Genomic DNA, 25,826 nt, shown 5'->3' on the forward strand with positions numbered 1-25,826 from the left:
TCGTTACTAACACTGGTTACTAGGCACTAAACTCCCTCTAGGCTATTTTTGCATACTCCTAGGCGTATTCCGTTGGGTAAGGCAGGTATTTATTGTACCTATGAATCGAAATTTAATCATTGATTGAGCATTCCAAGTATAGATGGTACTATGTCGTTGTTGTAAGAGAGCAGAGATTGGGAGCATAATGAAGCAATAAAATAACAAATCGCAAGTGTTGAAATGAGTATTCGTTATCGCAAAAGTTGGAGTATCTCCCAATGTTGTTCATCAGTGGCTGTAGTATGATAACGTAACGTGGAATTCATCTGTATAATTCTATTCGCTCTACGAATAATATTCCAGCAAGTTATAAGGATATTCGAGCTAATTGTTGCGCAATTCGACGAGCTGTCACCGATGTATAATACCTCATAATTCTCTCTGTTGTACGTCTATGTGCCGACTGCATAAATAGCTTTTGACAGATCTACACTTCGCCGTGATTCATTAGATTACTGTTCTCATCGGTGACTGCGGTTTTAACAACACATCAGAGATATAGCCATGGAAAAACAACCCTTAAAACCAGGAAATGATAGGCCTCCACCCTACTCTGCTACTGAACCTCCGATCATTTCGACGAATCCGCCGCAAGGTAGGTATATTATAACAATTGACATTGAATCTTTATTGAAACGCATAAAAAATTCACTTATCATCTTTACGACGATTGGCAAGCGGTGGAATCAATGCCAATGTTATTTTGAATTCAGGCGGTATTTTTCATTTCACCGCGTCCCATGCATGAGAGTGACAGTCATCGCATATGATAACTGCAGATCATCTGACAAATCGGACATTATTCTTTACTTTATTTCATTTTTGATCCCATGCATGTTTCTCTTCATTTTCGCATGTAGCTGATTCGTGGCAGCCACCTCCGGGGTATTATCCGCGAAATGGAACACCTATCCAGGGTTCCTACTTGCCATCCTACGGAGCAACTGAACCTGCGACCACAACGACTGTGATTGTCCCCGAAATAATCCTCGTCGGCGCCTGCCCTGCCTGCAGAGTAAGCCAATAATCATATTTCGTATTCACGCGTGCATTGTTCGTTATGAGTGAGATATCAATGTTACGTTATTATTGGCAAAACAAAACAAAACAAAACAAAATAGTATTTTGCTACTACTGTATTACAAGTGCGAAAAGTGGACGATTTCCGATGAGTATGAAGTTTGCAGCGTGTGCCGCAAAGGCGAGCGCTATAAAACACGAGTCAGATATCGTCTATCCGTCTGTGTGACACGCTATTTCTTCCAAGGAATCTGCGAAGGAAAGTTTCATTTGAGAAGTAACGAAAATGCCACTGACAGCGAGTTAAATTAGGGTTAGATGACTTACGCTCAATGACACAGTGCGTGAAATTGAATTATTTGAAAGTGCGCATGCGCCAAAGAAATCACTTAGTGTGTAAGTTTGAGCATTCCAGTTGTGCTCATGCGCCAACTTCGTTTTACCGCATTGTTCGGAAATGGGGAATTTTATGTAGGCTCCACGAGCTTCGAAAATCGAACTTTCCAAATAGGTGTTGTAAAAAATCTAAATATTCTCGAAAAACAAAAATGAGTCCTTCTCTGGCTTTAATTTTTTGAAAGATTTTCGGCCTGAAGACATTGGATAAACAATTAGATTTTACATCTGAATTAAAAAATTTAATAAAAATTCTTTTCACGTATGATAAGGAATCTGTTACGATTTATCAATGTGCAACGTCATATTCTGATTTATTTATAAATTGGTTATTATATATGTGCAAAAATACGATATACACTGCCAGCCAAAAGTTTGGGTACACCAGTCGAAATTTCTTGCCGCACTAAATATTAGATAGCGGACTTAAAAATAAAGAGAATCAGACGTTACAAACAGTGCTTTAAAGAAGACAAATTTACCATCGTTTTGCTTTATTAGAAAATTCTCTACAACTCTTTTTAGCACCAGTGCATATTTGTGAATACGGCCGTTTTTCGACTACTTTTAGCCGCCGGAAATTATGTCCGCATCTTAAGGAGAAAAATTTCCTCAGTTTTTTCTATGCTAAACTTAAAAAGGATATCAAAACCTACATTTTCGTTTTTTAAAATACTCGTTCGAATTTTTACGCCCTAGTATTGCATTTTTGGCTAAAAAAGACATGTTTTAGAAAAAAAGCTGTCATCAGAAAATGTCAAGAGGGTAAAATGTTGCATAGCTTCACACTGGGGTAGCTTGAATTTTTTCAGAATCGAAAAAAAAAATTTAGTATGTATCATGCAGCCTGTCAAAGATGAAATCCATCAATTACGTGAGCTATTCTGGATACATGGTAGAGAGAGAAAGAATTTGGACTTCTTTTTTGTAGCCTTATTTACTGATTCCTATTCCGCGAGTTTCTACTTACAATTTATCGATTTCTGTTTGGTATCCCGTGTGTGCATAGGTTAATTCAATGCTGAATCGTTGTTAATTGCCGTAATAACTATATCCGTAATGGTTAAAACGAGAGCAATTGCTAAACTGAAAAATGGGGCTTTTAAAAAAATCTGTTTCGGAGCAAAAATATCTTCTCTCTATACGTATTTTCAAAATCATACTTCCAACCAACTCAATAACTTCATTGAGAAGCTTGATGTTTTTAAATCACTAAATATAATATAACATGAAATCGTTTCTCACCTACTTTCAAAGACTGCATTTATAAAGTGCAGCCATCGTAGAATGACATAAGCATTAAAATGTCTATTGGCACAAACCAATAAGAAAATAAGCAAAATAGAAACCGTGAATAACATTTTTATACAAATCTTGACTTATATTTTCCGTATTAGTGTCGACTCAAAGACCAATTCATTTTGGGTTCTGTAAAACTTGTGTTTTTTCGTTCGTGAAATTCACTCGTATGATGCGCTACACGTATATTTGGTAAAAGTTTAAGTCTCGAGAATTTAAACTAGCTTTACCTTTCAGATGTAACTTAGTTATGCAATCAAATTAATGAACTAATCTACATTCTAATTACTTCGAGATGCCTCCGGAAAACAACTCTTATTTCACACCATTGCATAGCCGCATTAGTTAAAGGCCAAAAAAAGATTGGCGAGTATTTTATTCGATCCAGGAATACGTCAGAAGTTGTATCGAAAATCGGAAGGTTGGCCTAGGCCTAGCCTCGCGTTAGATTGAGATGCAAAATCGTGGCGAAAAATCAAATAGGCAAAAAAAGTAAGATAGCTAATTAAAACGAATTGATTCAAATTTAATTACAGGTGGGCATGCTGGAGGATGATTATACGTGTCTGGGCCTCTTCTGTGCGATATTTTTCTTTCCACTTGGAATATTGTTTTGTCTGGCTTTGAAAAATCGGAGATGTTCAAATTGTGGCGCTTACTTCGGTTGAGAATACGGCGGTAACGGCCAGAAAAATGGAGAATAGTTATATATGTTTGTGCAAATCCATAGATATGTATAGAAACAAAATTCCATGTGCCTTAAAATGTATAAAATTTATCACAAGACTCGTGAATTACTTATAATATATATTATACATAGATAACATCACTCGAGTTCGCTGATCAATCCTATAACGCATCTACAATATACTACAATTTATACGTTATAATCGAGAGATATAGACATGTTGTCGTTGCAGCGAGTAATTAGCTCGCACAGCTGACTCGCCCGGTTTGAAAGTGTATGTGCACGTAAAATTAATGATCCGGAGTTGCCACGATCATTTTTAACAAGTGATGAAATGAAAAACCAATATAAGTATGTGTGTATTATAAATGCAGTTGATTGAACCGCGATTGAATTCAAGAATATAACAACGTCTACAATTTGTATGACGCGAGTTTTTAACTTTTTATTTTTTTTAATTCTTTATTTACAAAGCCCTCCGCCCAAGGTTACTGTACAGAATAACTGGAGAAATCTATACGATTCAAAATAAAGAATTCGCTGCCTTGTTTCTGGCTCGCGGGATATTTCGGTCGCGGTCAAATGAACGCGCTCGTCGCTAGAGAAGGTCGAAGATTTAATCGTAATTATGTATGAAGCGAAATATTCTGAAAAAAAGATCTAACACTACACGAAATAACAGCAGCATCCCTACTTTTTGATATCAGCATTGGGGTCAGACATTTGAAACCAACACTGTGTGGTGGTAAAAATTATACCCTATCAAGAGAGTTATATTTAATTATAAAATGCAATGCTTTACCGCAGTTGATTTAGCAAAATCAAGGTATAACAGCTTGCATCCAGTTCTTGGTGTATGGTACTCTCAATTATCCGACTCCTCAGCGACATATTGTAGTTTAACCATGTTCTAACTGTTGTCCCAATTACTACACTATCCGGGATAAGTGACCTCATAATTTCCCACGTATTTTTACATATAATTAAGAAAAAATATAATATAACATACATGTATATGAGTCTTCATAAATAACATCACAGTATTTCCTAATATTGTCTGAAGAATGAACTTCTTATTTCCACCTTTACTTTAACGATCCTTAATAGTAGCAATCATTAAGACAGTAAAATCATAATTGTAATAAACTTGGAACTCGCGAGAATGATTGTGAAATAAAAGAAAAAAAATATTTTAAATATGCGTATTATAGATATATATTTTTGATTGATTCAATTCCTAACTAATTCATATCAGTAAATGGTGATGGCCACTGCCACTCGATGGGAGAATAATATAGAGTTTCTTGTCAATACGGTATATGTTATAGTTGTATATATGAATATTCAAATATGAAAATCATTTGCTTAGTTCGTAAGTTGCATAACGTTAAATGATAACGAATAAGTTATATGTATAGCATGCATACTGATCGTAAGTCATCAAAGACAAATAAATAGTGTATGTAGATATACGATATGTTGGCTATCCAAAGCGTAAAATTACGATCAAAATGATTTAGTCACGATGCAACGAGGAGCCTAATAACTGAAAATGAGAATTCACCTTGTAGCGAAATTCGCTGGCATGTGCTCGTATCTGTATTGCTTCATAGAATTTATGGATCACACACGATCCCGAAAAATGCCGAGCTAGGTAAGCGACGAAAAGAGTAAAAAGCGATAATTACATTAGCGTTTGATTTGAAAACTTGGGTTTTATTGTAGAGTCTTCTTATAATTGGGAGATTAACGTTGAAAATGCATAATTTCATTGTTCGCCTTTTCTTTTTTCAAATGTCTCAATAACACGGTCATATTTCAAATTAACGACAAAAAACTAGAATGAGGAAGTAAGTGTACCATTGGGTTGACGGATGTTGATTAAAAACGTGTTAAAAGTTCGTACTTGTTTCCTTTCGTCTTTTCTTCTAATTAATATCGGTTTGATCAGTGGAATGCGGAGATCCGATATGACCTCTGTAAATGGTGTAGATCCGAAAGTAACGAATTCTTAGGTTTCAGGGACCTTAGAAGAGATAAGGGATTTAGAGAATTGCTGATTCGCACACAGGAGATTTCGCCAAGGTGATATGAATTAAGATATATATTATACACGTGCGAGATGTATAATCGTAATCCATGGAGTAGTGCGAGAAAGAAATGAAGCGTAAAGAAGGCGTGAATATATAAAATAATTGTTCAGAGCGCGATCGGTAACTTAAATTTTTTAGTGACACCAAGATTACTTGAATAACTTCTATCTATAATAATCACAACATCAAATGTACAGAAACAATAGTAACAGACGCAGTAGCAACATACGGCCAATTGGCTATTCATGCAATATTTTCTCCAAGTATATAATCATTGTTGACTTATCGTTATACGTATAACAGAACAGGGGTACAGAACCTGTCATCTTTTTTGAGTAATACGGTTTCACTGCAAGTTGACGTTAAATTTTTTTTACATAAATGTACCAAAATCTCATGTGTTGATTTGGAATTTTTGTGAGAGTCTCAAATTGGTTAATAAACTAATTCCTCGTATCATTATTGCAATGACGGCAAATTTTCTTTCCTTTCAAACTCCCGAAAGTTTCCTCTCAATTCATCTTTTTTAACGTATCAAGTCAAGTGAGATCCTCAAGTATTTTGTAACACAAATTTTAACATATCGTGACAAATTCAACATTTGCACAAATATTTCTGTAACACTACATTTTAGTTTGGCATGTCATTTACATCCCGGACACCAGCGATAATCTCACAGATTGAGTTTAACGCTATTTCCAATTCACTCCATTCCTTAGCTTACCAACTTTATTGCAAATACATTATTCATCTAATTGGATTGTTCGTGAGGTGTATTATATGTAAGTGCAATTTCCATGTCCTTCAAGGCGTCAGTAATATCTGCCATAGTTTGAAACAATGCGGTTAATTAAACCTTTTGCAGAGTTTTATGTATTTAATAATGTAGTAGTTGTAGGTACGCGTGTAGCAATCGATATAGTCAGTTCGCGGTATGTATACGCCGTCTATATTCGATAGTATAATGCGAGTGGAAATTTCCTGCTGCGTTATGTTTCGATTCATTGCCCTCTAGTTATTTTAGCGTTAATCACAATTCACTCATATCATAAAAACAGAGCTGCCCATGCAGCCGACAATGCAGATGAGGGCTCATTAAAATCAACACGCTCGTTCACCGTTATCCTTTTCATAGTTTATTGTGAAAAATTGCTAATTTTCGAAAATCTTTGAAAAAATTTACCTCTTCACCAGACATATACTATATACGTATGTATATTTTTTTTGTTTAATGATTTACTGTGCACAATATAAATTATACTTCCGTCTGTTATGAAATAAGTCACATAAGACTGAAAATGTTGGATAAATTTTACGGTTGTATGCGTATTTTATATATATGTATATATTGGGATGTGAAAGAAAAAAGAAAAATTTCTTGGAAACGGATTCAAAAGTTTCGTTCAAGTAGAAAAATACGCCTGTTAAAATTTATGCTCTTAATATTAACATTAAGAGGTTGCGCGTCGCACTTTTCTATTTTTCATATGAATAACACGGTAAAAATGGTGTTTCCTCCTTCTGATTTTTATAACTAGCTAAAAATCCGTCCTACAGGGCATTCGCAAACATATTTTGTTCAAAAATTGAACGCTCTAGAAAAATGGTCTTTTGTCATTTTATGATAAATGTACTCCTGCAAGAGTTATTTAAGGTCAAAAATTATTTAACGACCTTAATATTAAGAGGTTTCATGAAGTGAGAGACCGAAAAAAAATCAAGGTTTTTTTTTTGAGGCAGTACATTTTTAGTGTACATTCAGGCAAAGCAATGCATGTATTACCGTCATCAAATACGCAACGCATATAACATTGATGGAGAATGTGTAATTAAACAAAACTGCTCCAGAAACAGGCCTCGGAATTTCAATTCATTTCCGGCCTTCGATATTACAATGACTGCTCTCATTTAGGACCTTGTTTACTATTGGTCAAGTGTTGGTCAGGGTTTTAAATTATCAGGCGCGTTGACGCTGATCGGTCAAGATATACATGGTGTACATATATTACATTGGGGTGTGTAAGTGAGAAAAAAAATTTCTCTCGCAAACATGTTCAAAAGTGCCATTTAGATATAAAAATACACCTGTTCAAATTTAAGCTCTTAAATTACAAACACACACACGCACACATATATATTGAACGATCAGCGTCAACGCGCCTGATAATTTAAAACCCTGACCAACTCTTGACCAATAGTAATCAAGGTCTTAAATGAGAGCGGTTGTTACGCCAGAGCCGATAATTATGGCTGCACCCTCTCTGTATCGTAACCGACCGACGTGCAACTATCATAAGAGAGCACACATACTCATACCATAGCTTTTAAGAACCATATAGATTTATATTTAATTACCATCTTGATGCGCAATGGTCTCGCACCGACAATCGTTCATGTATCATTTTCATTTCTTTATTTCATATCTTCAATTTCAACTCAGGCTCGCGAACTCTCACCGACCAAACTTAACGAACGTGAGAGAAGACGAGACGAGCATTTCGCAAAGTATCATTCTTAGAGTTCAAATTTGCATTCTTGCAACTAACTATCTTGTCAGCATTGCACCGATTGGCCTCTTCAAGACCAATCGTCTTGCTCTGACGTAGCCAAAAACCAATCAGGAAAAATTTTTACGATACGCCGATTCGAAGAAAACATATAAATTATCAAATGCTATCTTACAGAGTTCCGTCTGTTGTATGGAACAATTATTATCTCCCTTCAACCGTTAGAATTGGATTTCTTACGTGTTAAATAAATAGCGAACAAAAAATGTCGATGCGGCACCGCTTAAAAAAATCGCACAGCAATTTCCTTTCACGAGGTTCAATATTATGTTAAAAACTATGATTTCGTGAAGTGGGAGATCGAAAAAAAAAATAAAGTATTTTTTGAGGCAGTCTAGTGCACACCCTGTGTTTACTGGCATTACTAACCCTCTGGTCTACACCTGGGTTATTAATAACTCGGCGGCACTTTAAAAGTTACGCTCCTGCCAAGGAAATCTTTCGCGCTTTTCTGTCTTCATTTTTAAATAAATATTTACTAAATGTAGATATCGCATTTGCGTTTGCATATTCTTAATCGGAACATTTTGACGATTCCATTTCACTACTAAAATTATAAAAACAAATGCTGAGAATTAGTTTCATAAGGAATATAACTTTCGAGTCATAAATGACCGATGGTATACATAATAGTGGCGACGGAAAACGGTGAAGACCAGAGGGAGCATTTTAGCTTTATTGTTTAAACGGTACTGAACAATTGTTTTTGCGAATAAAACGAGTATGGTGGCCTAGAATGTGTCAAAATTAATGTAAGGTATATCCGTCGCCACCATTCTCGATTTTATTTTCTTATACGGTGTGTTACGTACAATATTACTATACGCCAGTATGCAAATCAACACCATAGCTACTTATGGGAAACAAAAGAAAAAGTCCACTTCTTCAAAATGTGGCTACAAAGAGATTCTAGTGATTGATGGAATTTAAAGCAACTACCTTTGGGTTTGAAATTGCGTGGGAATAAACTATACGTTGACCGTGTAAAATAATCTTATATTCTCACCAAACTATACGTGTAACGTATTTACTGTATAAAAGAAGAGTAAAATTTAAAAAATTATAATATGTTTTATTGGTTTTGTTTTTAGACAAGGTTCTTCCTCATCCCGATTAGATAACAAAAGCCGTTGAAAAAATAAAATATAAGGGTCGAGACAAAACAGATGTAGCTAATTCAGCGATTCTATCACTTGAGTATAATTGAGATGCATAAGATTATCTTTGACGTTGCATGGAATACGCTGACTGCCGGTCGCGTAAATGTGATCCTGAAATATTTAGCGCATTGCCAGTCAGTATATTCCCTACGCAACGTCCTGCAGTGAATTATTATCGGCTTCGTATTCACGCGAGTGGATATAGTAAGTTTATTGCAGAACGAAGGTTCCCTTCTCCTGATTCCGTTTTAGTTAAGCATCATGAACTGAGCAATTTGCTTTTTAATGCCAATTTGATTGCGCTGCCTTGCCACTTTCGTCGCTCACCGTTATTGCAGCCACATCTTCTTGGTCGAATTTCTGGAAATTCGAATCTGCAAGATAAATGACCCGTTGTTTACAAGTATAAACTGGTTCCTTCATTTTTCGTGAAATTCTTTCTCATTGAATTTGTTTTGTTCGTTTTATAGCAATTAGTAAGAAATTTTCGCTATAAATGTCGTACGAACTGTGTCGAAGTCCATCGAGTTTTATGAATTTTTTTCGACAGGAGCATACGGTCAAAGAAAACGGAACGTGGCAATTTTTAACGTCCATCATTTGGTTTTAAAGTCGTGTAAATTTCAAATTTTTTCATCAAGCCATTTCCGAAATCATCGCCGGAGTTTGCCGCTTTCGTCGGGACAGACAGCAAATCGTAAAAATAGTTAGACCGTAATTTTTCTAAATACTTGTATTTCGGATACTTGAGGTTCGAAAACGCAATTATTCATTGAAATTAGAATAATTCACTTTTGACCGAAGCCGTTACATTTCTCATATCACCACAGATGATAAAAAGTAAAAAGAGTACCGAGGAAGAACTGCACAGTATATGTTTATGCTTATATTGAGTGGAAATGATAAAGTAATTGCCATTTTTAAATTTTATACCTTGCAAGGTTGCGTCCAGGTTCATTTATAAACTGTTTTTCAATTGTAAATGTTTCTGCAGGCTGCAATTTTATTCGTCAGCTGATTGGTACAACTAACAACTAATTGCTATATGTATATAAATGCGGCAGTTTTGTATATAACGGGTCGTGCAGCAGATTCACCGATTTCTGCTGCTCGTTTGGGTTTCACAGTTGTATGTACCATTTTATATTATTATACCACGTTGAATCCTAAAATTAAGCTACAAACGAACCTTTGATTTATTCTGCTATTTTGAAATCTCGTTCGGACCGTATACTCAGGATCGTGAAAGTTGTAATGACAGTTGTCCTGTTTAATTTATGAACTAAGCTGCTAATTACAGCAGCTGACAAACCAGTGTCGTCGATCTCACAGCATAGTTTGCATTCATTTAATAAGTAAATCCTGAATTGATAGCTTCTAGTTGGTAGCTGAAATTAACCTTTGATTAGAAATTTTAATATTGAAATTGCGAATCACGCGGGAAATATCTTCAAAGGCCTTCTTATTGAAAATAAATGCGTATATATTGATATTCTTGTTACTTATTGGTCAGTTATTTAATTATTTAATGTACGAAAACCAGTTAAAATCATTTAAGTTATATCTACGGCTTTGTTACCGAAGAGCAGACAATCGTTTTTAATCTTATTGTACGCGATTCATTCCGTCAATGTAATTTAAGATTTTCACAATTTTGCAGAGGAAAGCAGTGCATGATTAACGATGCGGTATCAATAACTACGTCTACTGTAAACCCTATTACATCGTGTACGTCTAGCATTACACCTATCAAACACCAATTTCAAGTCTGGGTTCTCGATGTCCAATTTTGGTTTTTTCCACGTAACTAGTGAAAGAAAAAAGAGTTTTATTAGATAAAGTTTGCTTTTGTATGAACCAGAAGAACATTTCGGATTTTCAGAAAAAATACCTTATTTCTCAAACATTTATTGTAAGCAACAATTAAACAAACTTCACTTTGGCATTTAAACCACTTTTGTTTGAAAATTTTTATTTTATCAATGTAAAAAAGACAAAAGCAAACTTTATAAGTAATAAATTAAGATTTTGGTTATTATTCGATGTATAGAATCAAAATTAATTTATTTAAACGTAAACTTAGGAAAAAAAAATTGGTTGACCAGGGTTGTTGACTTAGTATTATTTTTAGCAGATCAATTATGCATTGATAGCATGGCTACTTCTGAGCTTGTTGACAAAAAAGAAGATTATGCAAATTATTTATCTGTTTCAGATTTAAAAAAAGATTTTTTAATACTTCAACCAAGTACTTTCATTTCACATTCGGTGTTAGAATATTTGATCATTTTTTTTTATTTTTATTATATATTTTTTTTACGCAAAGAATTCAAAAGTCAACGTTTCAGAAGGACTAAAGATCGGAGGACACTGTGGAAGATTCGACCGAATCCCTCATATTCGCGTCATCTTCAAAATAATTATAGATTTTGCGGTAAAGCAAAGACACGCGTAGGCAGAGTATTGCAGGTGTTGCCTTATTAGTTACTTGAACGTAGTAATTTTCTTTGAACAACCGCACCGACGGGCTTTCCCTGTGTGCAAGATTGGAAATAGTGTTACCGCGTTTCTGGTTTGGAGAAATGCAGTATACATTAATATAATATAGCTCGATGACGCACGTAACTGGTAATAAAGGGTAAAGTGACAAGTAAAAGAAAGAGCACGACTCCCAATGAAGGCTGTGGGCATTTTTTCAGGCAATGCGTGGAAACCCGCAGACACCGGGGAATCAGGCAGATAAATGACGAAAGCGGATGGTGAAAAGAAAACCTACGGAAAGAAGGAAAACGGCATGCATTGAATATCGACACCGGAGTTCCCCTGCTCGCATTCTCACTACGTCCTTGGCGGATTCTCCGTTGGCTTATAAAGGTGGGTGGAACCGTTTCTAGCGACACACGGTTCACCAACTCCTCGGCCGAACGTCACCGAGCGATAAACCATGCCAGCCACCGAGGGGACCTTCGACCAGTCCTGGGATCAGAAGCAGGATTCTAACGACTGGCCGCCTCTGAATCCGAAGAACGGAGACGCCACTAGTTTGCCCGTCGATGTGTTGCAGGGTCAATTTCGTTCGGTATCAATCCGTAATGACGAGGACGACGACGGTGAATCGAAAAATTTCCCGAGGCACAACGAATCTTCCTCAAGTTTGAATCAAGCAACTTGGCGCAGTCTTCCGATTAAAGAAAACCACGAACAGTTCCTCCGCGATTTCATGGACATCGTCATCGAGAAGGCCGTATTCGAGGTGAGTTAGTGCCTTTATTTTCTTATTTTGGAATCACGGAAGTGAAACGTGAAAACGGAAGTTACTGATTATTAGTTCATACATTAGCAGTTGCGTGAAGAAAGATCCGTATTTCTAAGATAGATCAAAGTTTTCTTGGAAAATTCTCCGTCAAATTTTCTGCATAACTGCATCATTTTTTTGCAGTCGTCTGTGATTAGATACTCGGAATTACACTGTCATCTCAGTATTTCTAAAATTAGTGTTTCTCAAATTTGTTGTGAAAGCAAATTTTTTTTTGCTACTTTCTCTGACATCCTATATGATTAGTACTTGTTAATCTGGTAAACTCATTTTATCAAGAATGATCTCATGGTCTCGTATTTCGCATAGGTAACAAAGCAATCATTTTTTTTTTATGTAAAGTGATGTTGTTACGAAAAATACAATACTTCGTTGAAAAACAAAAAATTATTTTAGTAAATTTACTGATGGATTATATTTTCAGTGCTATATCAAGCCTTGATTGAAAATGCATCAAGTGGTTTAGCAACACATGTTTGCATCAAAGATGATTTTTTGCAAAATAAATTGAAGTGCATCTTTATTCCCTCAAGAATCATGTACCCAGCAGTGGCGAACAAAATGTTAACTTGAGATACAATGATTTTAAACCGGATCCTGAGATATTATGTTGTTCTGCTCCTCTGTCTATTTCACATATTCATAGGATACTCGTTGTTTGCCAAATTATATCATATTACGCTTCGATTGCATGCAAACCTAATTAATACCTCGGTGCAGAGTAACCTCTAAGGATATAATACCGGACCATATCAACGATGTTGAAATTGAATTCATTATATAGTGTGTATCTGCGTAGTAAGCGTAAAGTATATAATGTATCGACTTTCTCTGCAGACTACGAAATCACAGTCGCACAAATATCTTAGTTTATACTTTAAATGTTACAAAATATTTTTTCGCGATTTCGATGTCTTTTGTGTACGTTAAAAAAAATTTGTTATTTAAATGACGGCATAATCGAATTCTTTAATGCTCTTCTTCCAGGGAACATCTAGGAAAAATCGGGTAGTCGAATGGACGGCACCAATAGACCTCCTGTCCGCAATAAATCTGAACCCGGAAGACAAGGGCTTGACGCACGAGGATCTGCTGTCCTTAGCGAAGAGCGTGATTCGTTACAGCGTGAAGACAGGACATCCTCGTTTCATAAATCAACTATACTCGTCCATCGATCCATACGGACTGGCTGCCCAATGGTTGACAGACGCGCTGAATCCTTCCGTCTACACTTTCGAAGTGTCCCCAGTATTCTCTGTAATGGAAGAAGTTGTGTTAAAAGAAATGCGAAAGATCGTGGGATGGCCAGACGGCAAAGGTGACGGAATATTCTGCCCTGGGGGTTCAATGGCGAACGGATACGCGGTGAACATTGCGAGGCATCATCAGTTTCCACAGCTGAAAGAAACCGGCCTGAGCCAAGGTCCGAGACTGGTGGTTTTCACTTCCGAAGACGCTCACTACTCGATAAAAAAGCTCTGTGCCTACCTGGGAATCGGAACCAGTAATGTTTACAGCGTGCGCGTTGATTCCCGCGGAAAAATGATGCTCGATGATCTCGAAGCTCAAATTCAAAGGGCCGTTGCGGAATGTGGAGTCCCATTGATGGTCTCTGCGACTGCGGGAACAACAGTGATTGGAGCGTTCGATCCGCTTAGGGGAATTGCAGATATTTGCAGAAAGTATAAAATATGGTTGCACGTCGATGCTGCTTGGGGTGGTGGTGCGTTGGTCTCCGCAAAGTACAGCCACCTTCTGGACGGTATTGAATTAGCAGATTCAGTCACTTGGAATCCTCACAAGCTGCTAGCAGCTCCGCAGCAGTGCTCAACACTTTTGACACGTCACGAAAACCTTCTGCAGGCGGCGCACAGCGCAAATGCTACATATCTGTTCCAGAAAGATAAATTTTATGACACTTCGTATGATTCTGGAGACAAACACATTCAGTGCGGAAGGAGAGCAGACGTCTTCAAGTTCTGGTTTATGTGGAAAGCCAAGGGATCCGATGGTCTCGAGTCACACATTGACAGAGTCTTTCAGCTCTCCGAATACTTTGCTGATACCATAAGAGGAAGGGACGGATGGAAGCTGCTCGTTGAGCCGGAATGCACCAATGTCTGTTTCTGGTATGTTCCTCCGTCCAAGCGGCACCTCAAAGGCGAAGAGTTAACTTTGGCGCTGCAAAAAATCGCTCCTCTTATTAAGGAAAAGATGGTACGCAAGGGATCAATGCTCATAACTTACCAGCCTCTAAGAGAACATCCAAACTTTTTCAGGCTTGTACTGCAAAACTCTGGTGTGACGGAGAGTGATGTGATGTTCTTTATCGAAGAAATAGAAAGGCTTTCTTACAAATTGTAAATTCTGTGATATACGTGAAGTAACATCTGATATACAATTTATAATTTGTTTATATATATAGTTATTTATAGACCTAAAAAAATGTGTAAATATTCAAAATTTGTAGCGTGATGTACGTGTAGTGAAAAATTAATATTGGGCATGTGCCAAATGTAAAAAAGTATTAGTGGAAACCACACGATTACATTCTTCGTTTCCCTGATAATCCTGTGTAGAATATTTATTGAAGTAATGAAAATAGTAGTTTCATTTTTGCTATTGCTGAAATTGTGGCTGCTTTATTAATTCAACTAAAATTACGCGATGTATTTAAATTTATTTTTCGCAATGATCACTTATCAATAATAGCTTTTACTTATCTTTGACCAGCACACTTGTTTGACCGTATTTACAACTTTATATACATGTGTATATAAATGTATATAAAATATTATAATAAATTATCACTTAGTAAATAGTCTAGCTTTTACAGCGTCAGGTTTCATTTAGCTATACTCTTCAAGGAATTTTTCGTGGAATTCTTTTAGACTAGCAAGCATAGTCTTAATTTTATCCTTTTGGGGTAAAATGGTCGTTCGAAAATGATATGTTCCGGGTTTCTGCCCAAAACCAGATCCAGCGATAACGCAAATCCCGGTAGCTTCCAATAACTTAAATGCATAAAATACATCCGGTGCTTTTCCCTCGGCTTTTGCTGCCTGGATCGCTTTTTCAGGCAGTGTGAATTGGGGAAAGACATACATCGCACCCATTGCCGGATTTGCCTTGAAAAAAAGTTTATAAATTAAACCCATGCTTTCATTATCTTTTAGGAATTAAACAGTTTCTGTCAAAGTGCGTCAAGCAACTATTACGACGCATACTGCATATAATTACGCACCTTGAATCCCTTGATACTATTTATGGTATCAACTACCATGCGTGACCTTTCAGCAAGAGATTTGAGAACGTTAGCTTTTTCTTCCTGAAACTGTTTGTACGATGGTTCGTTTGGTCGCGGTGGATTGACCACCACATCCATCGTGACTTGTCCCAGAATCGTTGGACATAACATTGCAGAGATTGATTTAAGCAGGATCGCTTTCACTTCTGGATCCATATTCAGAATTTCTGAATATCCTCCTCGAAGACCACACTCGCCCATGTAGCCTAAAATAATATATTGTTAGTTAAACTGTAACATATACTTCATCAATTTTACTCACGCTTCGTCAAAAATTTTCAAAGACAAGAAAAATACGTATTATAAACTATTAAACGTCGAGAGCTCTATGTCAATGATAAAAAAATAAACTTCGTTTTTGAAATGCTTGTGAACTGCTTAAGTATTGAAACGAAGATTACAACTGAAAATCTAGGTAGTGTCTGTAATGTACAAATTGCGATTATGTTGACTCTTAAAAATCATGCTAAAATGTGAGTTTAAAAATTAAGAACTATGCAGTCTATTTTATAAATGATTTCATGTGAAAATTTCTATCTCAAACATCGAATTCGTATAATGATTTAATTAACTAATAAATATTAAACCTTTAGATGTGGACATGAAAGATGCAAGTTCCATTTTCGAGTAGGGCTCTCCCATTTCAACTAGGACTTTTTTGAATGAATGGAAAGCACTGTCTTTATCATAGACATTGTCTTGGTAGACTTCATCTGCCATTAGATAGAGATTGTGCTTATGGGCGAATCGAATGATGTCCTCGATGTTTTTTCTCGCTAATACTTGTCCTGTTGGATTTCCAGGGTTGATAACAACTAAGACACGGGGAGTGCAAGTAACCTTAGCCTCGTTTATTGCCCTTTCCAATTCGCTTGGATCCAATGACCACTTGTTTCCCTCGTTCAAATAATATCCAATTTGTGCCAGACCAAACTCTGCTAGCGCAGCTGAATACAGTGGGTATTGGGGTATTGGGACCATCACTCCAGACGGCTTTCCATAAATTTTTTCAATAAATAGCTTCAAAATAGACTGTAACAAATTCGTATTAATAATTAGCATTATTCAACCTCAACAACACAATCAGGACTTCTACATATTTGTATTCTACATATTTGTAAAATTGGGGTCAAATATAGTTTCCAATCAAGATGGAAATAGATGCAAGTTTAATGTATTGAAAATTATTTTTCATCAACTCATTTAATTCCGTATTAACCAAAATTAATCTACTATAATTCACAGATTTTATAATCAATTCATAAGATGACGGACATGTTATTCAACCAATACATTTTGTCCTCGTTTTGAACGTGATGATTTTTTGACGGATTTTTTATGCTTGGCGTTCGGTTCCATGATGTTGCAATTTGCATGTACGTAAATAACAATTTTACGGCAATCAAAAATTCATGAATATGGTATCATTTATGAATATAATAAATCAGCGATCAAATAAAATAAGTTCACGTTTCGCAGTGAAAAATTTCAAGATAAATGTGTCAATTAAAAAACTAAAGCTTCATACCTTAATACCATCAGAGGCACCTCCAGATAAAATGATATTCTGATAATCGCTTGGTATTCCATCGCGCTCCTGGATGTACTGAGCACAATGTTTTCGAATGATTTCAATACCAGCAGAATCAGAGTAGGATCCAACACTATAACCTTTGCAGCCCTCCAAGAGAGCTCTAGCTCGGCTTTTAGCATCTTCAGGGTATTTCGGGTCGTTTAGAAGTTCAGGGGTGACGGTTAGAGCCAAAACTTGCCGAAGAAACGTAATAGGCTTCTGTCCCATGGCGTGGGCATCTCCAATATTGGCTTTGATCACCTCGGTAAATGGCTTCTTGACGCCCTGGGTAAATTATCAATTATTAGATATTTCGGCAATGAAGTTTCTCACATGGTGCTAAATAAATATGAAGTGTGCGTACTTCACGGGTTTTACGAATATGTTCGCTAGACATTAATTAATTGTGTTGATACGTGGGAAAAAACTGTTTTTTTCGACAGGTTGCAAATGTATTTTAGTGGTTTTGTTGTTTTCTAAATTATTTTTGATGAATTTAGTTCCCATGTAGTCCTATTTTGTTGACCATTTTTTTGTTCCACTGTATGTTTTCTTATTTCTGCTTGATTAACTAGGGTCAAGAATATAGATTTTTCTTATGCTTATTCTTTCACTCATGCTCAGTGAACTCATTACCAAAAAATCTTCGACATCTTCAGGTTTTCTAACCTCTAGAATTATTATTATATATTATATTAATAATTATATGTTAATTGGATTAAATGATTAAATCTGAAGTGTTTTCATTTGAAAATAAGTGAAGTAAAAGAAAAATTGCAATATCAAAGGTGGAGAAATTTGTTTCAAAATTGAGATCAAGTGTAACAATCCCTAACTTTTCTCTGATGTTTCCCAGTTTTGCAAATTTCAAATCTTTTATGCAAAATATGAGTGTTTTTTAACAAAGTTTCGAAACACCATTTTTTAAAAAAGATTGAATCGTTACATAAATGTTACAATCTTCAACCTCGTGATGCTGTCTCTTGGCTCGGATCTGGGATAGTTATCGCATGAATGAAATTTCAATTATATATCTTTCTTAGCTTTCAAATTGTACAACCTACAATTGACACTATCTTTCGGATCGATGATGCGAGGTGAGTAGCTTGTAATCTTGGACATATTTACCAGGAATTCCGTATTATGTAGGATAAATATTGTTTTGACATTTTACAATACAAAAGGGCTATTTGATCCATGAAAATAAGATTCCGAGGCTTTTTTTTCTTTTCAGATGCATTGTACAACTCTGTTAATTCTTTAATCGAACTTTGAGCTAAGATTTCAAGTGGATAATAATCTATACATATGCTGTCCGATAAACCAATCATATCTGTCAGGTGAACTTGTAACAAGAGTACGTAAAAAATTGTGCTGATGCATCATGTTACGAGCAGCAAACAGTATATTTGTTTACCGTATTGGACTGTGCTCTCTAGTCACAATGCCATGTGATCAGAGTATCCATTACAGGAAAGATAAAAAATCGCATGTAACTTGATCTGTACTATGTACATACAGCAATTACTACATAATCAGCCAGAAGCAGACAAAACTTTGAAAAAGGTTGCAAAACAATTATATTTCGCATACATAATACGACGAAGTCTAGGCATGTATACTGCATAAAGTATATTTTTGCCTCAGACGTCACAGTCGTGGACGAACGCCTGAGGCCGATAAATCCATGGATAAAAAATAGATGTAATAGGTATACGTAGACAGACGGATGGAAATATCAGATGCGTGGAAAGAATTCGCGGCATTGACGATTTGTACAATTGTACAACGCGAATGGCGAAATTCCCGCTACGTTGGTTGAATATCGAGACTTAGAGAAAACGATGGAACGGGAATCGAATACGAGTGTGGATGTGCGTGCAAGTAGAATAATGACATATGCGTACGTATCGATGGTTATATAGCCTCACCTTTTCGAGTTCCTTTTCGATTTCAAGGGCACGTATGAGGAGAGGTCCCCGAACGGCATATTCCATCCGTTTGAGGTTCGGATTGACATTGTTTATTGTTAGTACTTTTTGATCGCCTTGAGAATTGGAAACACCGCCGCTTGCCATGGCGCGACGATTAATGACAGACGCGGAGCGAATACGCGCGCCGACTGAACCGGCCGGCCAACACCCTCCGTTTCCATTCCCACTTGTTTTTGACCACTTAACGATAACGGCGTTCAGCAGACGAGGGCTTGACATCGTGACAAATGACTCGCTTCTCACCTCAGCGATGGATGCAATTTTACGTAACTTCTTACGGTGCAGTTCTTGCTGTCTCTCTTGTCTTCACTCCTCTCCACTCCTTTCTATTCTCTTCTCTTTTCAATACCTACAGAAATGGAGTTTCAGCGTGTTAATATCATCCAGACCGGCGCAGTGGTAACTTTGCAAGGGATTTTCGAAGAATATGCTGTATTGTTAGTTAGCGAAGGGTAGTTTTGTAAAACTATTTTGTTCAAACAATATGATTACACTCGTTTGATTACTTTTTTTTCTTCTCCTTTAATCCTACAACCGTATTTATGTAAAACCTCAACACTACTGTGAGAGCGATATATATGATACGTATCGTTATGAACGTACATATACAACAAATTATTGTTAATTAAAAACAAAATAGCACAGAACAAGCGGATAGAAAGAATAAAAACACACACTTGCAAGTACGTTACGTTTCGGTGTGCGTAACACGCATCACGAGGAATCAACAAAATGAAAATATCAAGGTCAAGGATTGATCTCGCGAGCTTTCGGCTTGCAAATGAGGTTCAGGATAGCTGATCGAGCACACGGGTCTGAAGTGTTAACAACTCCAAACGCGACGAATGGCTGATATTGACTGTGCAATTTGTATTCCCATATTATACATTCCTCTTCCTAAAACGAACTGACTATCAGTACAGCTATTTAATTATCGGATAGTCACGTGGAGAAAAAAGTAACGAGAGAGATAGATAAATATAAACAGATAGATACATGAAGAACAAGAAAATAAGCGGGGAAGCAGAAGAGGAAAAATGCTTCGGCCGCAGCAGGTCGCGATCGTTAGGTTATCACATACATATAATTATTATTGAGTACAGTTGTTAGAAACTGCGAGATGAATGTTCTCCGGTCTGTACTTTAGCTGGACACCGTGGTCAATTGTAAAGATGCGAATTTGCGGTTATTTACGACTAGATAATTCCGACGATATTTCCAATAATCGTTTACAGATAAATATAGATATTTTACATTTACATATTCTATCTTATGTGAGCAAAAAAGTTAAGTATCTGAGCAAAGACGCGCGTCGACGCGAACCCTGCCTTGACTGCCTCAACTGTGCTACTATTTCGGTTCCAGAGTCCGAAAGACGGAACTAACACGTAACGAGTAAGCGATGTATGTAGAACGTTGCTACACGCGTACAGTTGGTTTTATGTGACGTATTCACACACGTTCATTACCGAGCGAGAATTCGGAGCAGTATGTTCGTGTGGGTATAAATACGATTTATACGGGTGCCGGCTTACGCTGCAGGCCAACCTGAGCAATGCATCTGATTGCACACTGCGTTGAATACATACATATGCCTTCGGTCAACGCATAGTGCGAGTGCAACAGCCTGCGGCACCTGGATTCTATGTAACTAAAATTTGCATCAGGTTACAATTATGTAATGCGCCGAATACCAATGCACACGAATTGTTTGAATGCTTCAGATTGTATTCTGTAGTAAAAGTTACAGAGATTGAAAGATGTTTAACCTTGAGTTCTTTAAATCGATATTGTTTAATAAACGTTTGTTCCATTCACCTATGTTTGTTTGTGCCTAGAATTGGGCGATGATTAGTATCATTTATTACGCTGAGCGTAGAGCAATTTGAGTATGAGCTACATGTTGCTGTGAATTTTCAGGGTCATTTTAATAAAATGTCGTTAAAGATTGTTAAAAGATCGTTACGTAATATTGACAATTCGAACATCACACCTCAAGGTGTATATATTTCTATCGCTGCAGTACGTTGTTTTTGCACTTTTGAATGCATGGTATTAAGAAAAGAAGAACGTCGTCAGTAAGTCACGAGAATATGCTTCTTTTACACTGCCCTATTCAAGTGCACATCTCACGTGTCAGCTTTGAAAAATATTAATTTTAAGCATATAGGTAGTTCAATTCCTCAATTTCTAATTATTGACGTAATAAATGCGTTTGTGCTGCTCGTTTGTCTTTAAAAGCTAACACATAAAACGCGCCCTCAACGCATACGGGATTTTACTCAAAATTTTCTAAAGTCGACAACACTAACATCATTGAATTTTATTGAATTGTAATTCATTTTTAGGCACTCTCTATATGTATTAGGCTTTAATCTCGATCTATATTGTATATAGATTTTTATCACAGATCTATAATCCATGTTGTAAGTCATTTAACGATTGCCACTCCAGCTGCATAAGACAAATATCTCCTGTGATATCGCGATAAGAAATTTCGCATAGTTGAAGATAATTTTAATCTACACTAATCACAAATGTTTCTGAGGATACAGTAGATAAATAATAATATACGAACCAGGGAAGAAGCTCAGACTTAAAGTTTATACTAAATATATAGTTTTATTAATATACATGTAATTGCTATATTTTCTCCTTCTTCTCTTCAGGGAACTTGCAGACTTTCACAAAATAATATATGTGTATATACGTATGTACGCATCAATGATAACAGAGCTAGGACTAATATTGTGACACAGTTTAATCTCTGTACATTGCGTGGACTGGTATACACACTTATATGGTATGTATCTATGCACTAGTATACACCTGTAGCACGGATAAATTATTATTATTATCATATCTTTGTAAATTGTATATAAATTTTATGAATCGATAAATTATTGTATAGAATTCTTTGTATACGTTATACATACATGTAGTGAAATATGAAATTAAAATGTATTATTACTATTATCATCATTATTATTAATTCCATGTGTGTATAACATGTATGAATATTAATTACAATACTCGTCTTTTATTGTTTGTTGTCTTTATATAAGTATATAGGGAGTAATTGGTGGTTAGACTTATTGTTTATTGTTGGACGGTATTAGTTTATGACGTTTGCACAATACGTGTATATATATCAGGGTCTTTCTTATTTGCCGGATGTTCGAATTTCAATTGTGCTACCCCCTCATTTATTTCTTATTAAAAAAAAAAATGGTGATCCCAATATGAATGTCCTAAAACTTGATTTCTACTATCTGCTGTAACGATGCGAAATTTTTCATTTGAAATATACGTGATTTTTATCTTCTAATGTTAATGTTTTATTGAAACATCTAATCTTTGACGAGAAAAATTATTTTTATACGGAATTACGGGGATCGATAGTACTTTCTAGGGAGAGAAAAAAGAAATAATGTATTTCACATTTTAAAGCATTTTTACCCAGCTTGTTTGAATATTTTTCTTTGCTTTAATTGAAAATGGTAGGAAAAAAGCAAGATATCAGTTATGTTTGACGTTTATTACATATTCAGGTTATCTAGTAATGTAATATGAAGAACTTTAGGTTCCAACGAAGTCATCAAAGAGATATTCAGGTAACAATCATCCGCTTTTAATTTAAAAAATGGAAAAATATTCAAATAAGCAAGGTAAAAATGCCTTGGAATGGCCAATACATTTTTTCTTATTTTTCCCGTTTGAAAGTACTATCAATCCCCGTCAATTCCATATAAAATTAATTTTTCTTCGTGAAAGATTAGATGTTTCAGTAAAATATTAATATCAGAAGATAAAAATCACGTATATTTTAAATGGAAAACTTCGCATCGTTACAGTGGATAGTACAAGTCAAGTTAGGAAATTTATATTGGGCTCAAAATTTTTGTTTTTTTATTTAGAAACAAATACGGGAGCAGCAAAATTGAAATTCGAACATCAGGAAAGTAAAAATCACCCTAATATATATGCATTTTTTTGAAAATTACGATTTTCGCGACGTCTTGCGAAACACTAAAATAGTAACATATAATATATGTGCGCGTGTACAAAGGCTTTGTGAAGATCTGCCTGGGTGGTAGTATGAGAAATCACTATAATGTACTATTAATGTAAAAAATACACTATATCATATGTAAATACACACATATATATATATATATATACAGCATTAATTAGCACCTCGCAGCTTTTTTCGTTCTCTCAAATTTTCTTCTACCTTTCAGTGGAGATATTGCGCGTCTGTTTTAAAATATGAATCATTACAGAATTAAGGAATAACAAATTACTTGCGGAGACTGTGTCTTGACTAACTTAAGACCTGCAGGCTAAAGTATATCCGACTAACACAAGGACTTTAATATGTAATATCGCGAAGGTATTAATTCAGACTGACTATATCAAAGTCTCCGAAAAAAAAACATGAATACTGGATAAGATAGCTGAATACCTAACACCTAAAGTCTCAGTAAAGATCGAAATTACTGTCCGCAAGTAAGTACATCGTATTATTGAATGTGCCAACAAATTTAGTGACAATCCACAGAGCGGACCTACCATTGTAGAAATTATTGTTGTTTACTCATTACTAGTCAAATGCCACTTCAATCAAGAATCTGTTTTGTATTTAATACGAATAAAAACTTTCATTGAAATAAGATAATAGATACTAAATAGGGAGGCGGCTAAACAAATAGCTAGTGTCGACTCACTCTGAATAGTCTAGAACAATGGACAATACCTATACGTCAATGTCGCCGACCAAACATTCTGAGCGTTTTATTATCTAGTAATATACTTCTATGTAATGAAACATTTATTTACGTGTTTATATAATAATAATAATAATTTGCATTTTCCAATAATTTCTACCATAATAATTAATAATGATCCTTGTTAACTTAACGTGTGCTTGCCAGTAAGAAAATAATGTAAAAATAGAAATACAGGCATGCATATATTTTAATTTAAAAAACTCCATTCACCATAAAAAACGACTATATAATATACGTACTGTTAGATCACAAATTGGATATGTATTGGCCACTTGCATCGCGTATCGTGATGATTTAGTTTTTTCTTCTACCTCAATTATTCACGTAACCATTATGTAACAATAATATATATACATATATACATTTATATATGTATACCTATATCTGTATAATTGGTCCAATTCGGTATTTATTATCTTTATCCTTTTATTATTTATGCTGTAAAGACGATCATCATGATTTGTCTCTTTTTTTTTTTTGTATAATACGTTTGTGCGTGACATACATATACACCAATTACTACCATGGAGTTTTTTCTTGAAATAATGGAATGTGTTGTTGCGTTTTTATGGTAACACGGATAACATGATATTTAGATAATATTTGTAGCAATTATATTTACAAGACTTATACAAATCACATCTACTTCTTAAATGACACAATCTGATCAAAAAACTTGTTCCAGATCAACCGAATCAGGAGTAGCAAATTAAAATATTATATGTATTATCTGTATGACAGTCATCAACATCAATATATATAAAAACTAATCATCATTTAGATAAAATTATTACAACCAGGTTTCTTGCCTTCGATCGTAAAACATAACAAATACCTCAACTTCATATAACAAATCTATATACAAGCTGCCATGTAGAAAGAATTGCACCTTTTATTTATTCGTTAATTTATTTATTAATTTATTAATTTATCAATATTTTACTCTCCTATCTTCACTTTTTATTCTCTTATTAAAGAGCATTCTAATAATTCGTTTCACCTCTATATCCTCCATTCTAACAATGATCTGTTCTTACGATTAGCTAAACGAAATTTTCACGTAATCAATCTGCTGTTTGCAACAGCAGTTTTATTCGTTTCTTTTTCTGGTAGCTACTCCATGGTCGGGACAGAACGAGTTGTGTACCACTACTGCGTATAAGCAATAAAGTTATCGGATCGTATTAGCATTCTGACTTATCTTCCTCGACTAATTGCTGCGTATCTTTTCCTGAATCTACAGGCGTAGGATCAAGTTCTCGCCTCTTTAAGTGAAGCTGAGGAGGCTCTTTTTGTTGTATACTAGACGGTTTCATCTCAGCTGGTACTTCGTAAATACCGCTCGCTGCGCTTGTTCCATTTGTTGCTCCTGCTTGATCAGAATTTACAGCATCGTACATTGGATTACTGAAGTCCCTATTCTTATTGTTTATATCGTTCAAATTATACTCGACGTCCAGAGGTTCCTGTAACACAACGTGTACAGTTAGTATTATATATTATACCACGGTATTACGTATTCTCCATTTGCAATACATTTCAAAATAAAATATATTATTAGGTGATATTTCTGAACAGTCT

At 35.5% G+C, this 25,826-nt stretch overlaps 4 protein-coding genes and 1 long non-coding RNA gene across 6 annotated transcripts in view; 2 read left to right on the forward strand and 3 right to left on the reverse strand.

Moving 5' to 3' along the window:
- Positions 1 to 135: 135 nt before the first annotated feature.
- On the forward strand, positions 136 to 4,261 carry LOC124300791 (brain protein I3). Its single transcript, XM_046755182.1, has 3 exons — positions 136 to 637; positions 903 to 1,057; positions 3,294 to 4,261. Exons 1-3 carry the CDS (start codon positions 547 to 549, stop codon positions 3,423 to 3,425), a joined length of 378 nt encoding a protein of 125 aa, XP_046611138.1. The 5' UTR covers positions 136 to 546; the 3' UTR covers positions 3,426 to 4,261.
- Positions 4,262 to 11,972: 7,711 nt separating this feature from the next.
- LOC124300112 (cysteine sulfinic acid decarboxylase) lies at positions 11,973 to 15,540 on the forward strand. Its single transcript, XM_046753803.1, has 2 exons — positions 11,973 to 12,518; positions 13,569 to 15,540. The coding sequence occupies exons 1-2, from the start codon at positions 12,210 to 12,212 to the stop codon at positions 14,943 to 14,945; spliced, it is 1,686 nt and encodes a 561-aa protein (XP_046609759.1). The 5' UTR covers positions 11,973 to 12,209; the 3' UTR covers positions 14,946 to 15,540.
- LOC124300115 (uncharacterized) lies at positions 13,085 to 14,209 on the reverse strand. The gene is made up of 2 exons (XR_006907152.1): positions 14,070 to 14,209; positions 13,085 to 13,836 (listed from the first exon to the last, which is right to left on the reverse strand). It is a non-coding gene; the product is annotated as an uncharacterized LOC124300115 (long non-coding RNA).
- Positions 15,242 to 20,781, reverse strand: LOC124300113 (alanine aminotransferase 2). Its single transcript, XM_046753804.1, has 7 exons — positions 20,537 to 20,781; positions 20,133 to 20,352; positions 19,393 to 19,804; positions 17,417 to 17,746; positions 16,476 to 16,920; positions 15,826 to 16,094; positions 15,242 to 15,709 (listed from the first exon to the last, which is right to left on the reverse strand). The coding sequence occupies exons 3-7, from the start codon at positions 19,672 to 19,674 to the stop codon at positions 15,431 to 15,433; spliced, it is 1,605 nt and encodes a 534-aa protein (XP_046609760.1). The 5' UTR covers positions 19,675 to 19,804; positions 20,133 to 20,352; positions 20,537 to 20,781; the 3' UTR covers positions 15,242 to 15,430.
- Positions 20,782 to 22,051: 1,270 nt separating this feature from the next.
- LOC124300107 (low-density lipoprotein receptor-related protein 2) overlaps positions 22,052 to 25,826 on the reverse strand; it is a 59,918-nt gene continuing 56,143 nt past the window's right edge. For both annotated transcript variants that reach the window (XM_046753792.1, XM_046753791.1), the window contains one exon: positions 22,052 to 25,711. In XM_046753792.1, the coding sequence (XP_046609748.1) occupies positions 25,430 to 25,711 (282 nt within the window). In that variant the 3' untranslated portion in view covers positions 22,052 to 25,429. The remainder of the gene's footprint in view (positions 25,712 to 25,826) is intronic.

This window comes from Neodiprion virginianus, chromosome 3 (assembly GCF_021901495.1).
Source record: "Neodiprion virginianus isolate iyNeoVirg1 chromosome 3, iyNeoVirg1.1, whole genome shotgun sequence".
NCBI classification, from domain to species: Eukaryota; Metazoa; Arthropoda; class Insecta; order Hymenoptera; family Diprionidae; genus Neodiprion; species Neodiprion virginianus.

Bases quoted from the DNA above. Each gene is read 5' to 3' on its own strand.
- LOC124300113 (XM_046753804.1), bottom strand. From the start codon at position 19,674: ATGTCAAGCCCTCGTCTGCTGAACGCCGTTATCGTTAAGTGGTCAAAA. The intron at 17,747-19,392 runs GTGAGGCTATAT...TAATTTACCCAG, and splicing joins TCGAAAAGGAACTCGAAAAG to GGCGTCAAGAAGCCATTTAC. The intron at 16,095-16,475 runs GTTTAATATTTA...ATATTATTTTAG, and splicing joins TTTCATGTCCACATCTAAAG to GCTACATGGGCGAGTGTGGT.
- LOC124300791 (XM_046755182.1), top strand. From the start codon at position 547: ATGGAAAAACAACCCTTAAAACCAGGAAATGATAGGCCTCCACCCTAC. The intron at 638-902 runs GTAGGTATATTA...TTTCGCATGTAG, and splicing joins TTCGACGAATCCGCCGCAAG to CTGATTCGTGGCAGCCACCT. The intron at 1,058-3,293 runs GTAAGCCAATAA...ATTTAATTACAG, and splicing joins GCGCCTGCCCTGCCTGCAGA to GTGGGCATGCTGGAGGATGA.
- LOC124300112 (XM_046753803.1), top strand. From the start codon at position 12,210: ATGCCAGCCACCGAGGGGACCTTCGACCAGTCCTGGGATCAGAAGCAG. The intron at 12,519-13,568 runs GTGAGTTAGTGC...CTCTTCTTCCAG, and splicing joins TCGAGAAGGCCGTATTCGAG to GGAACATCTAGGAAAAATCG.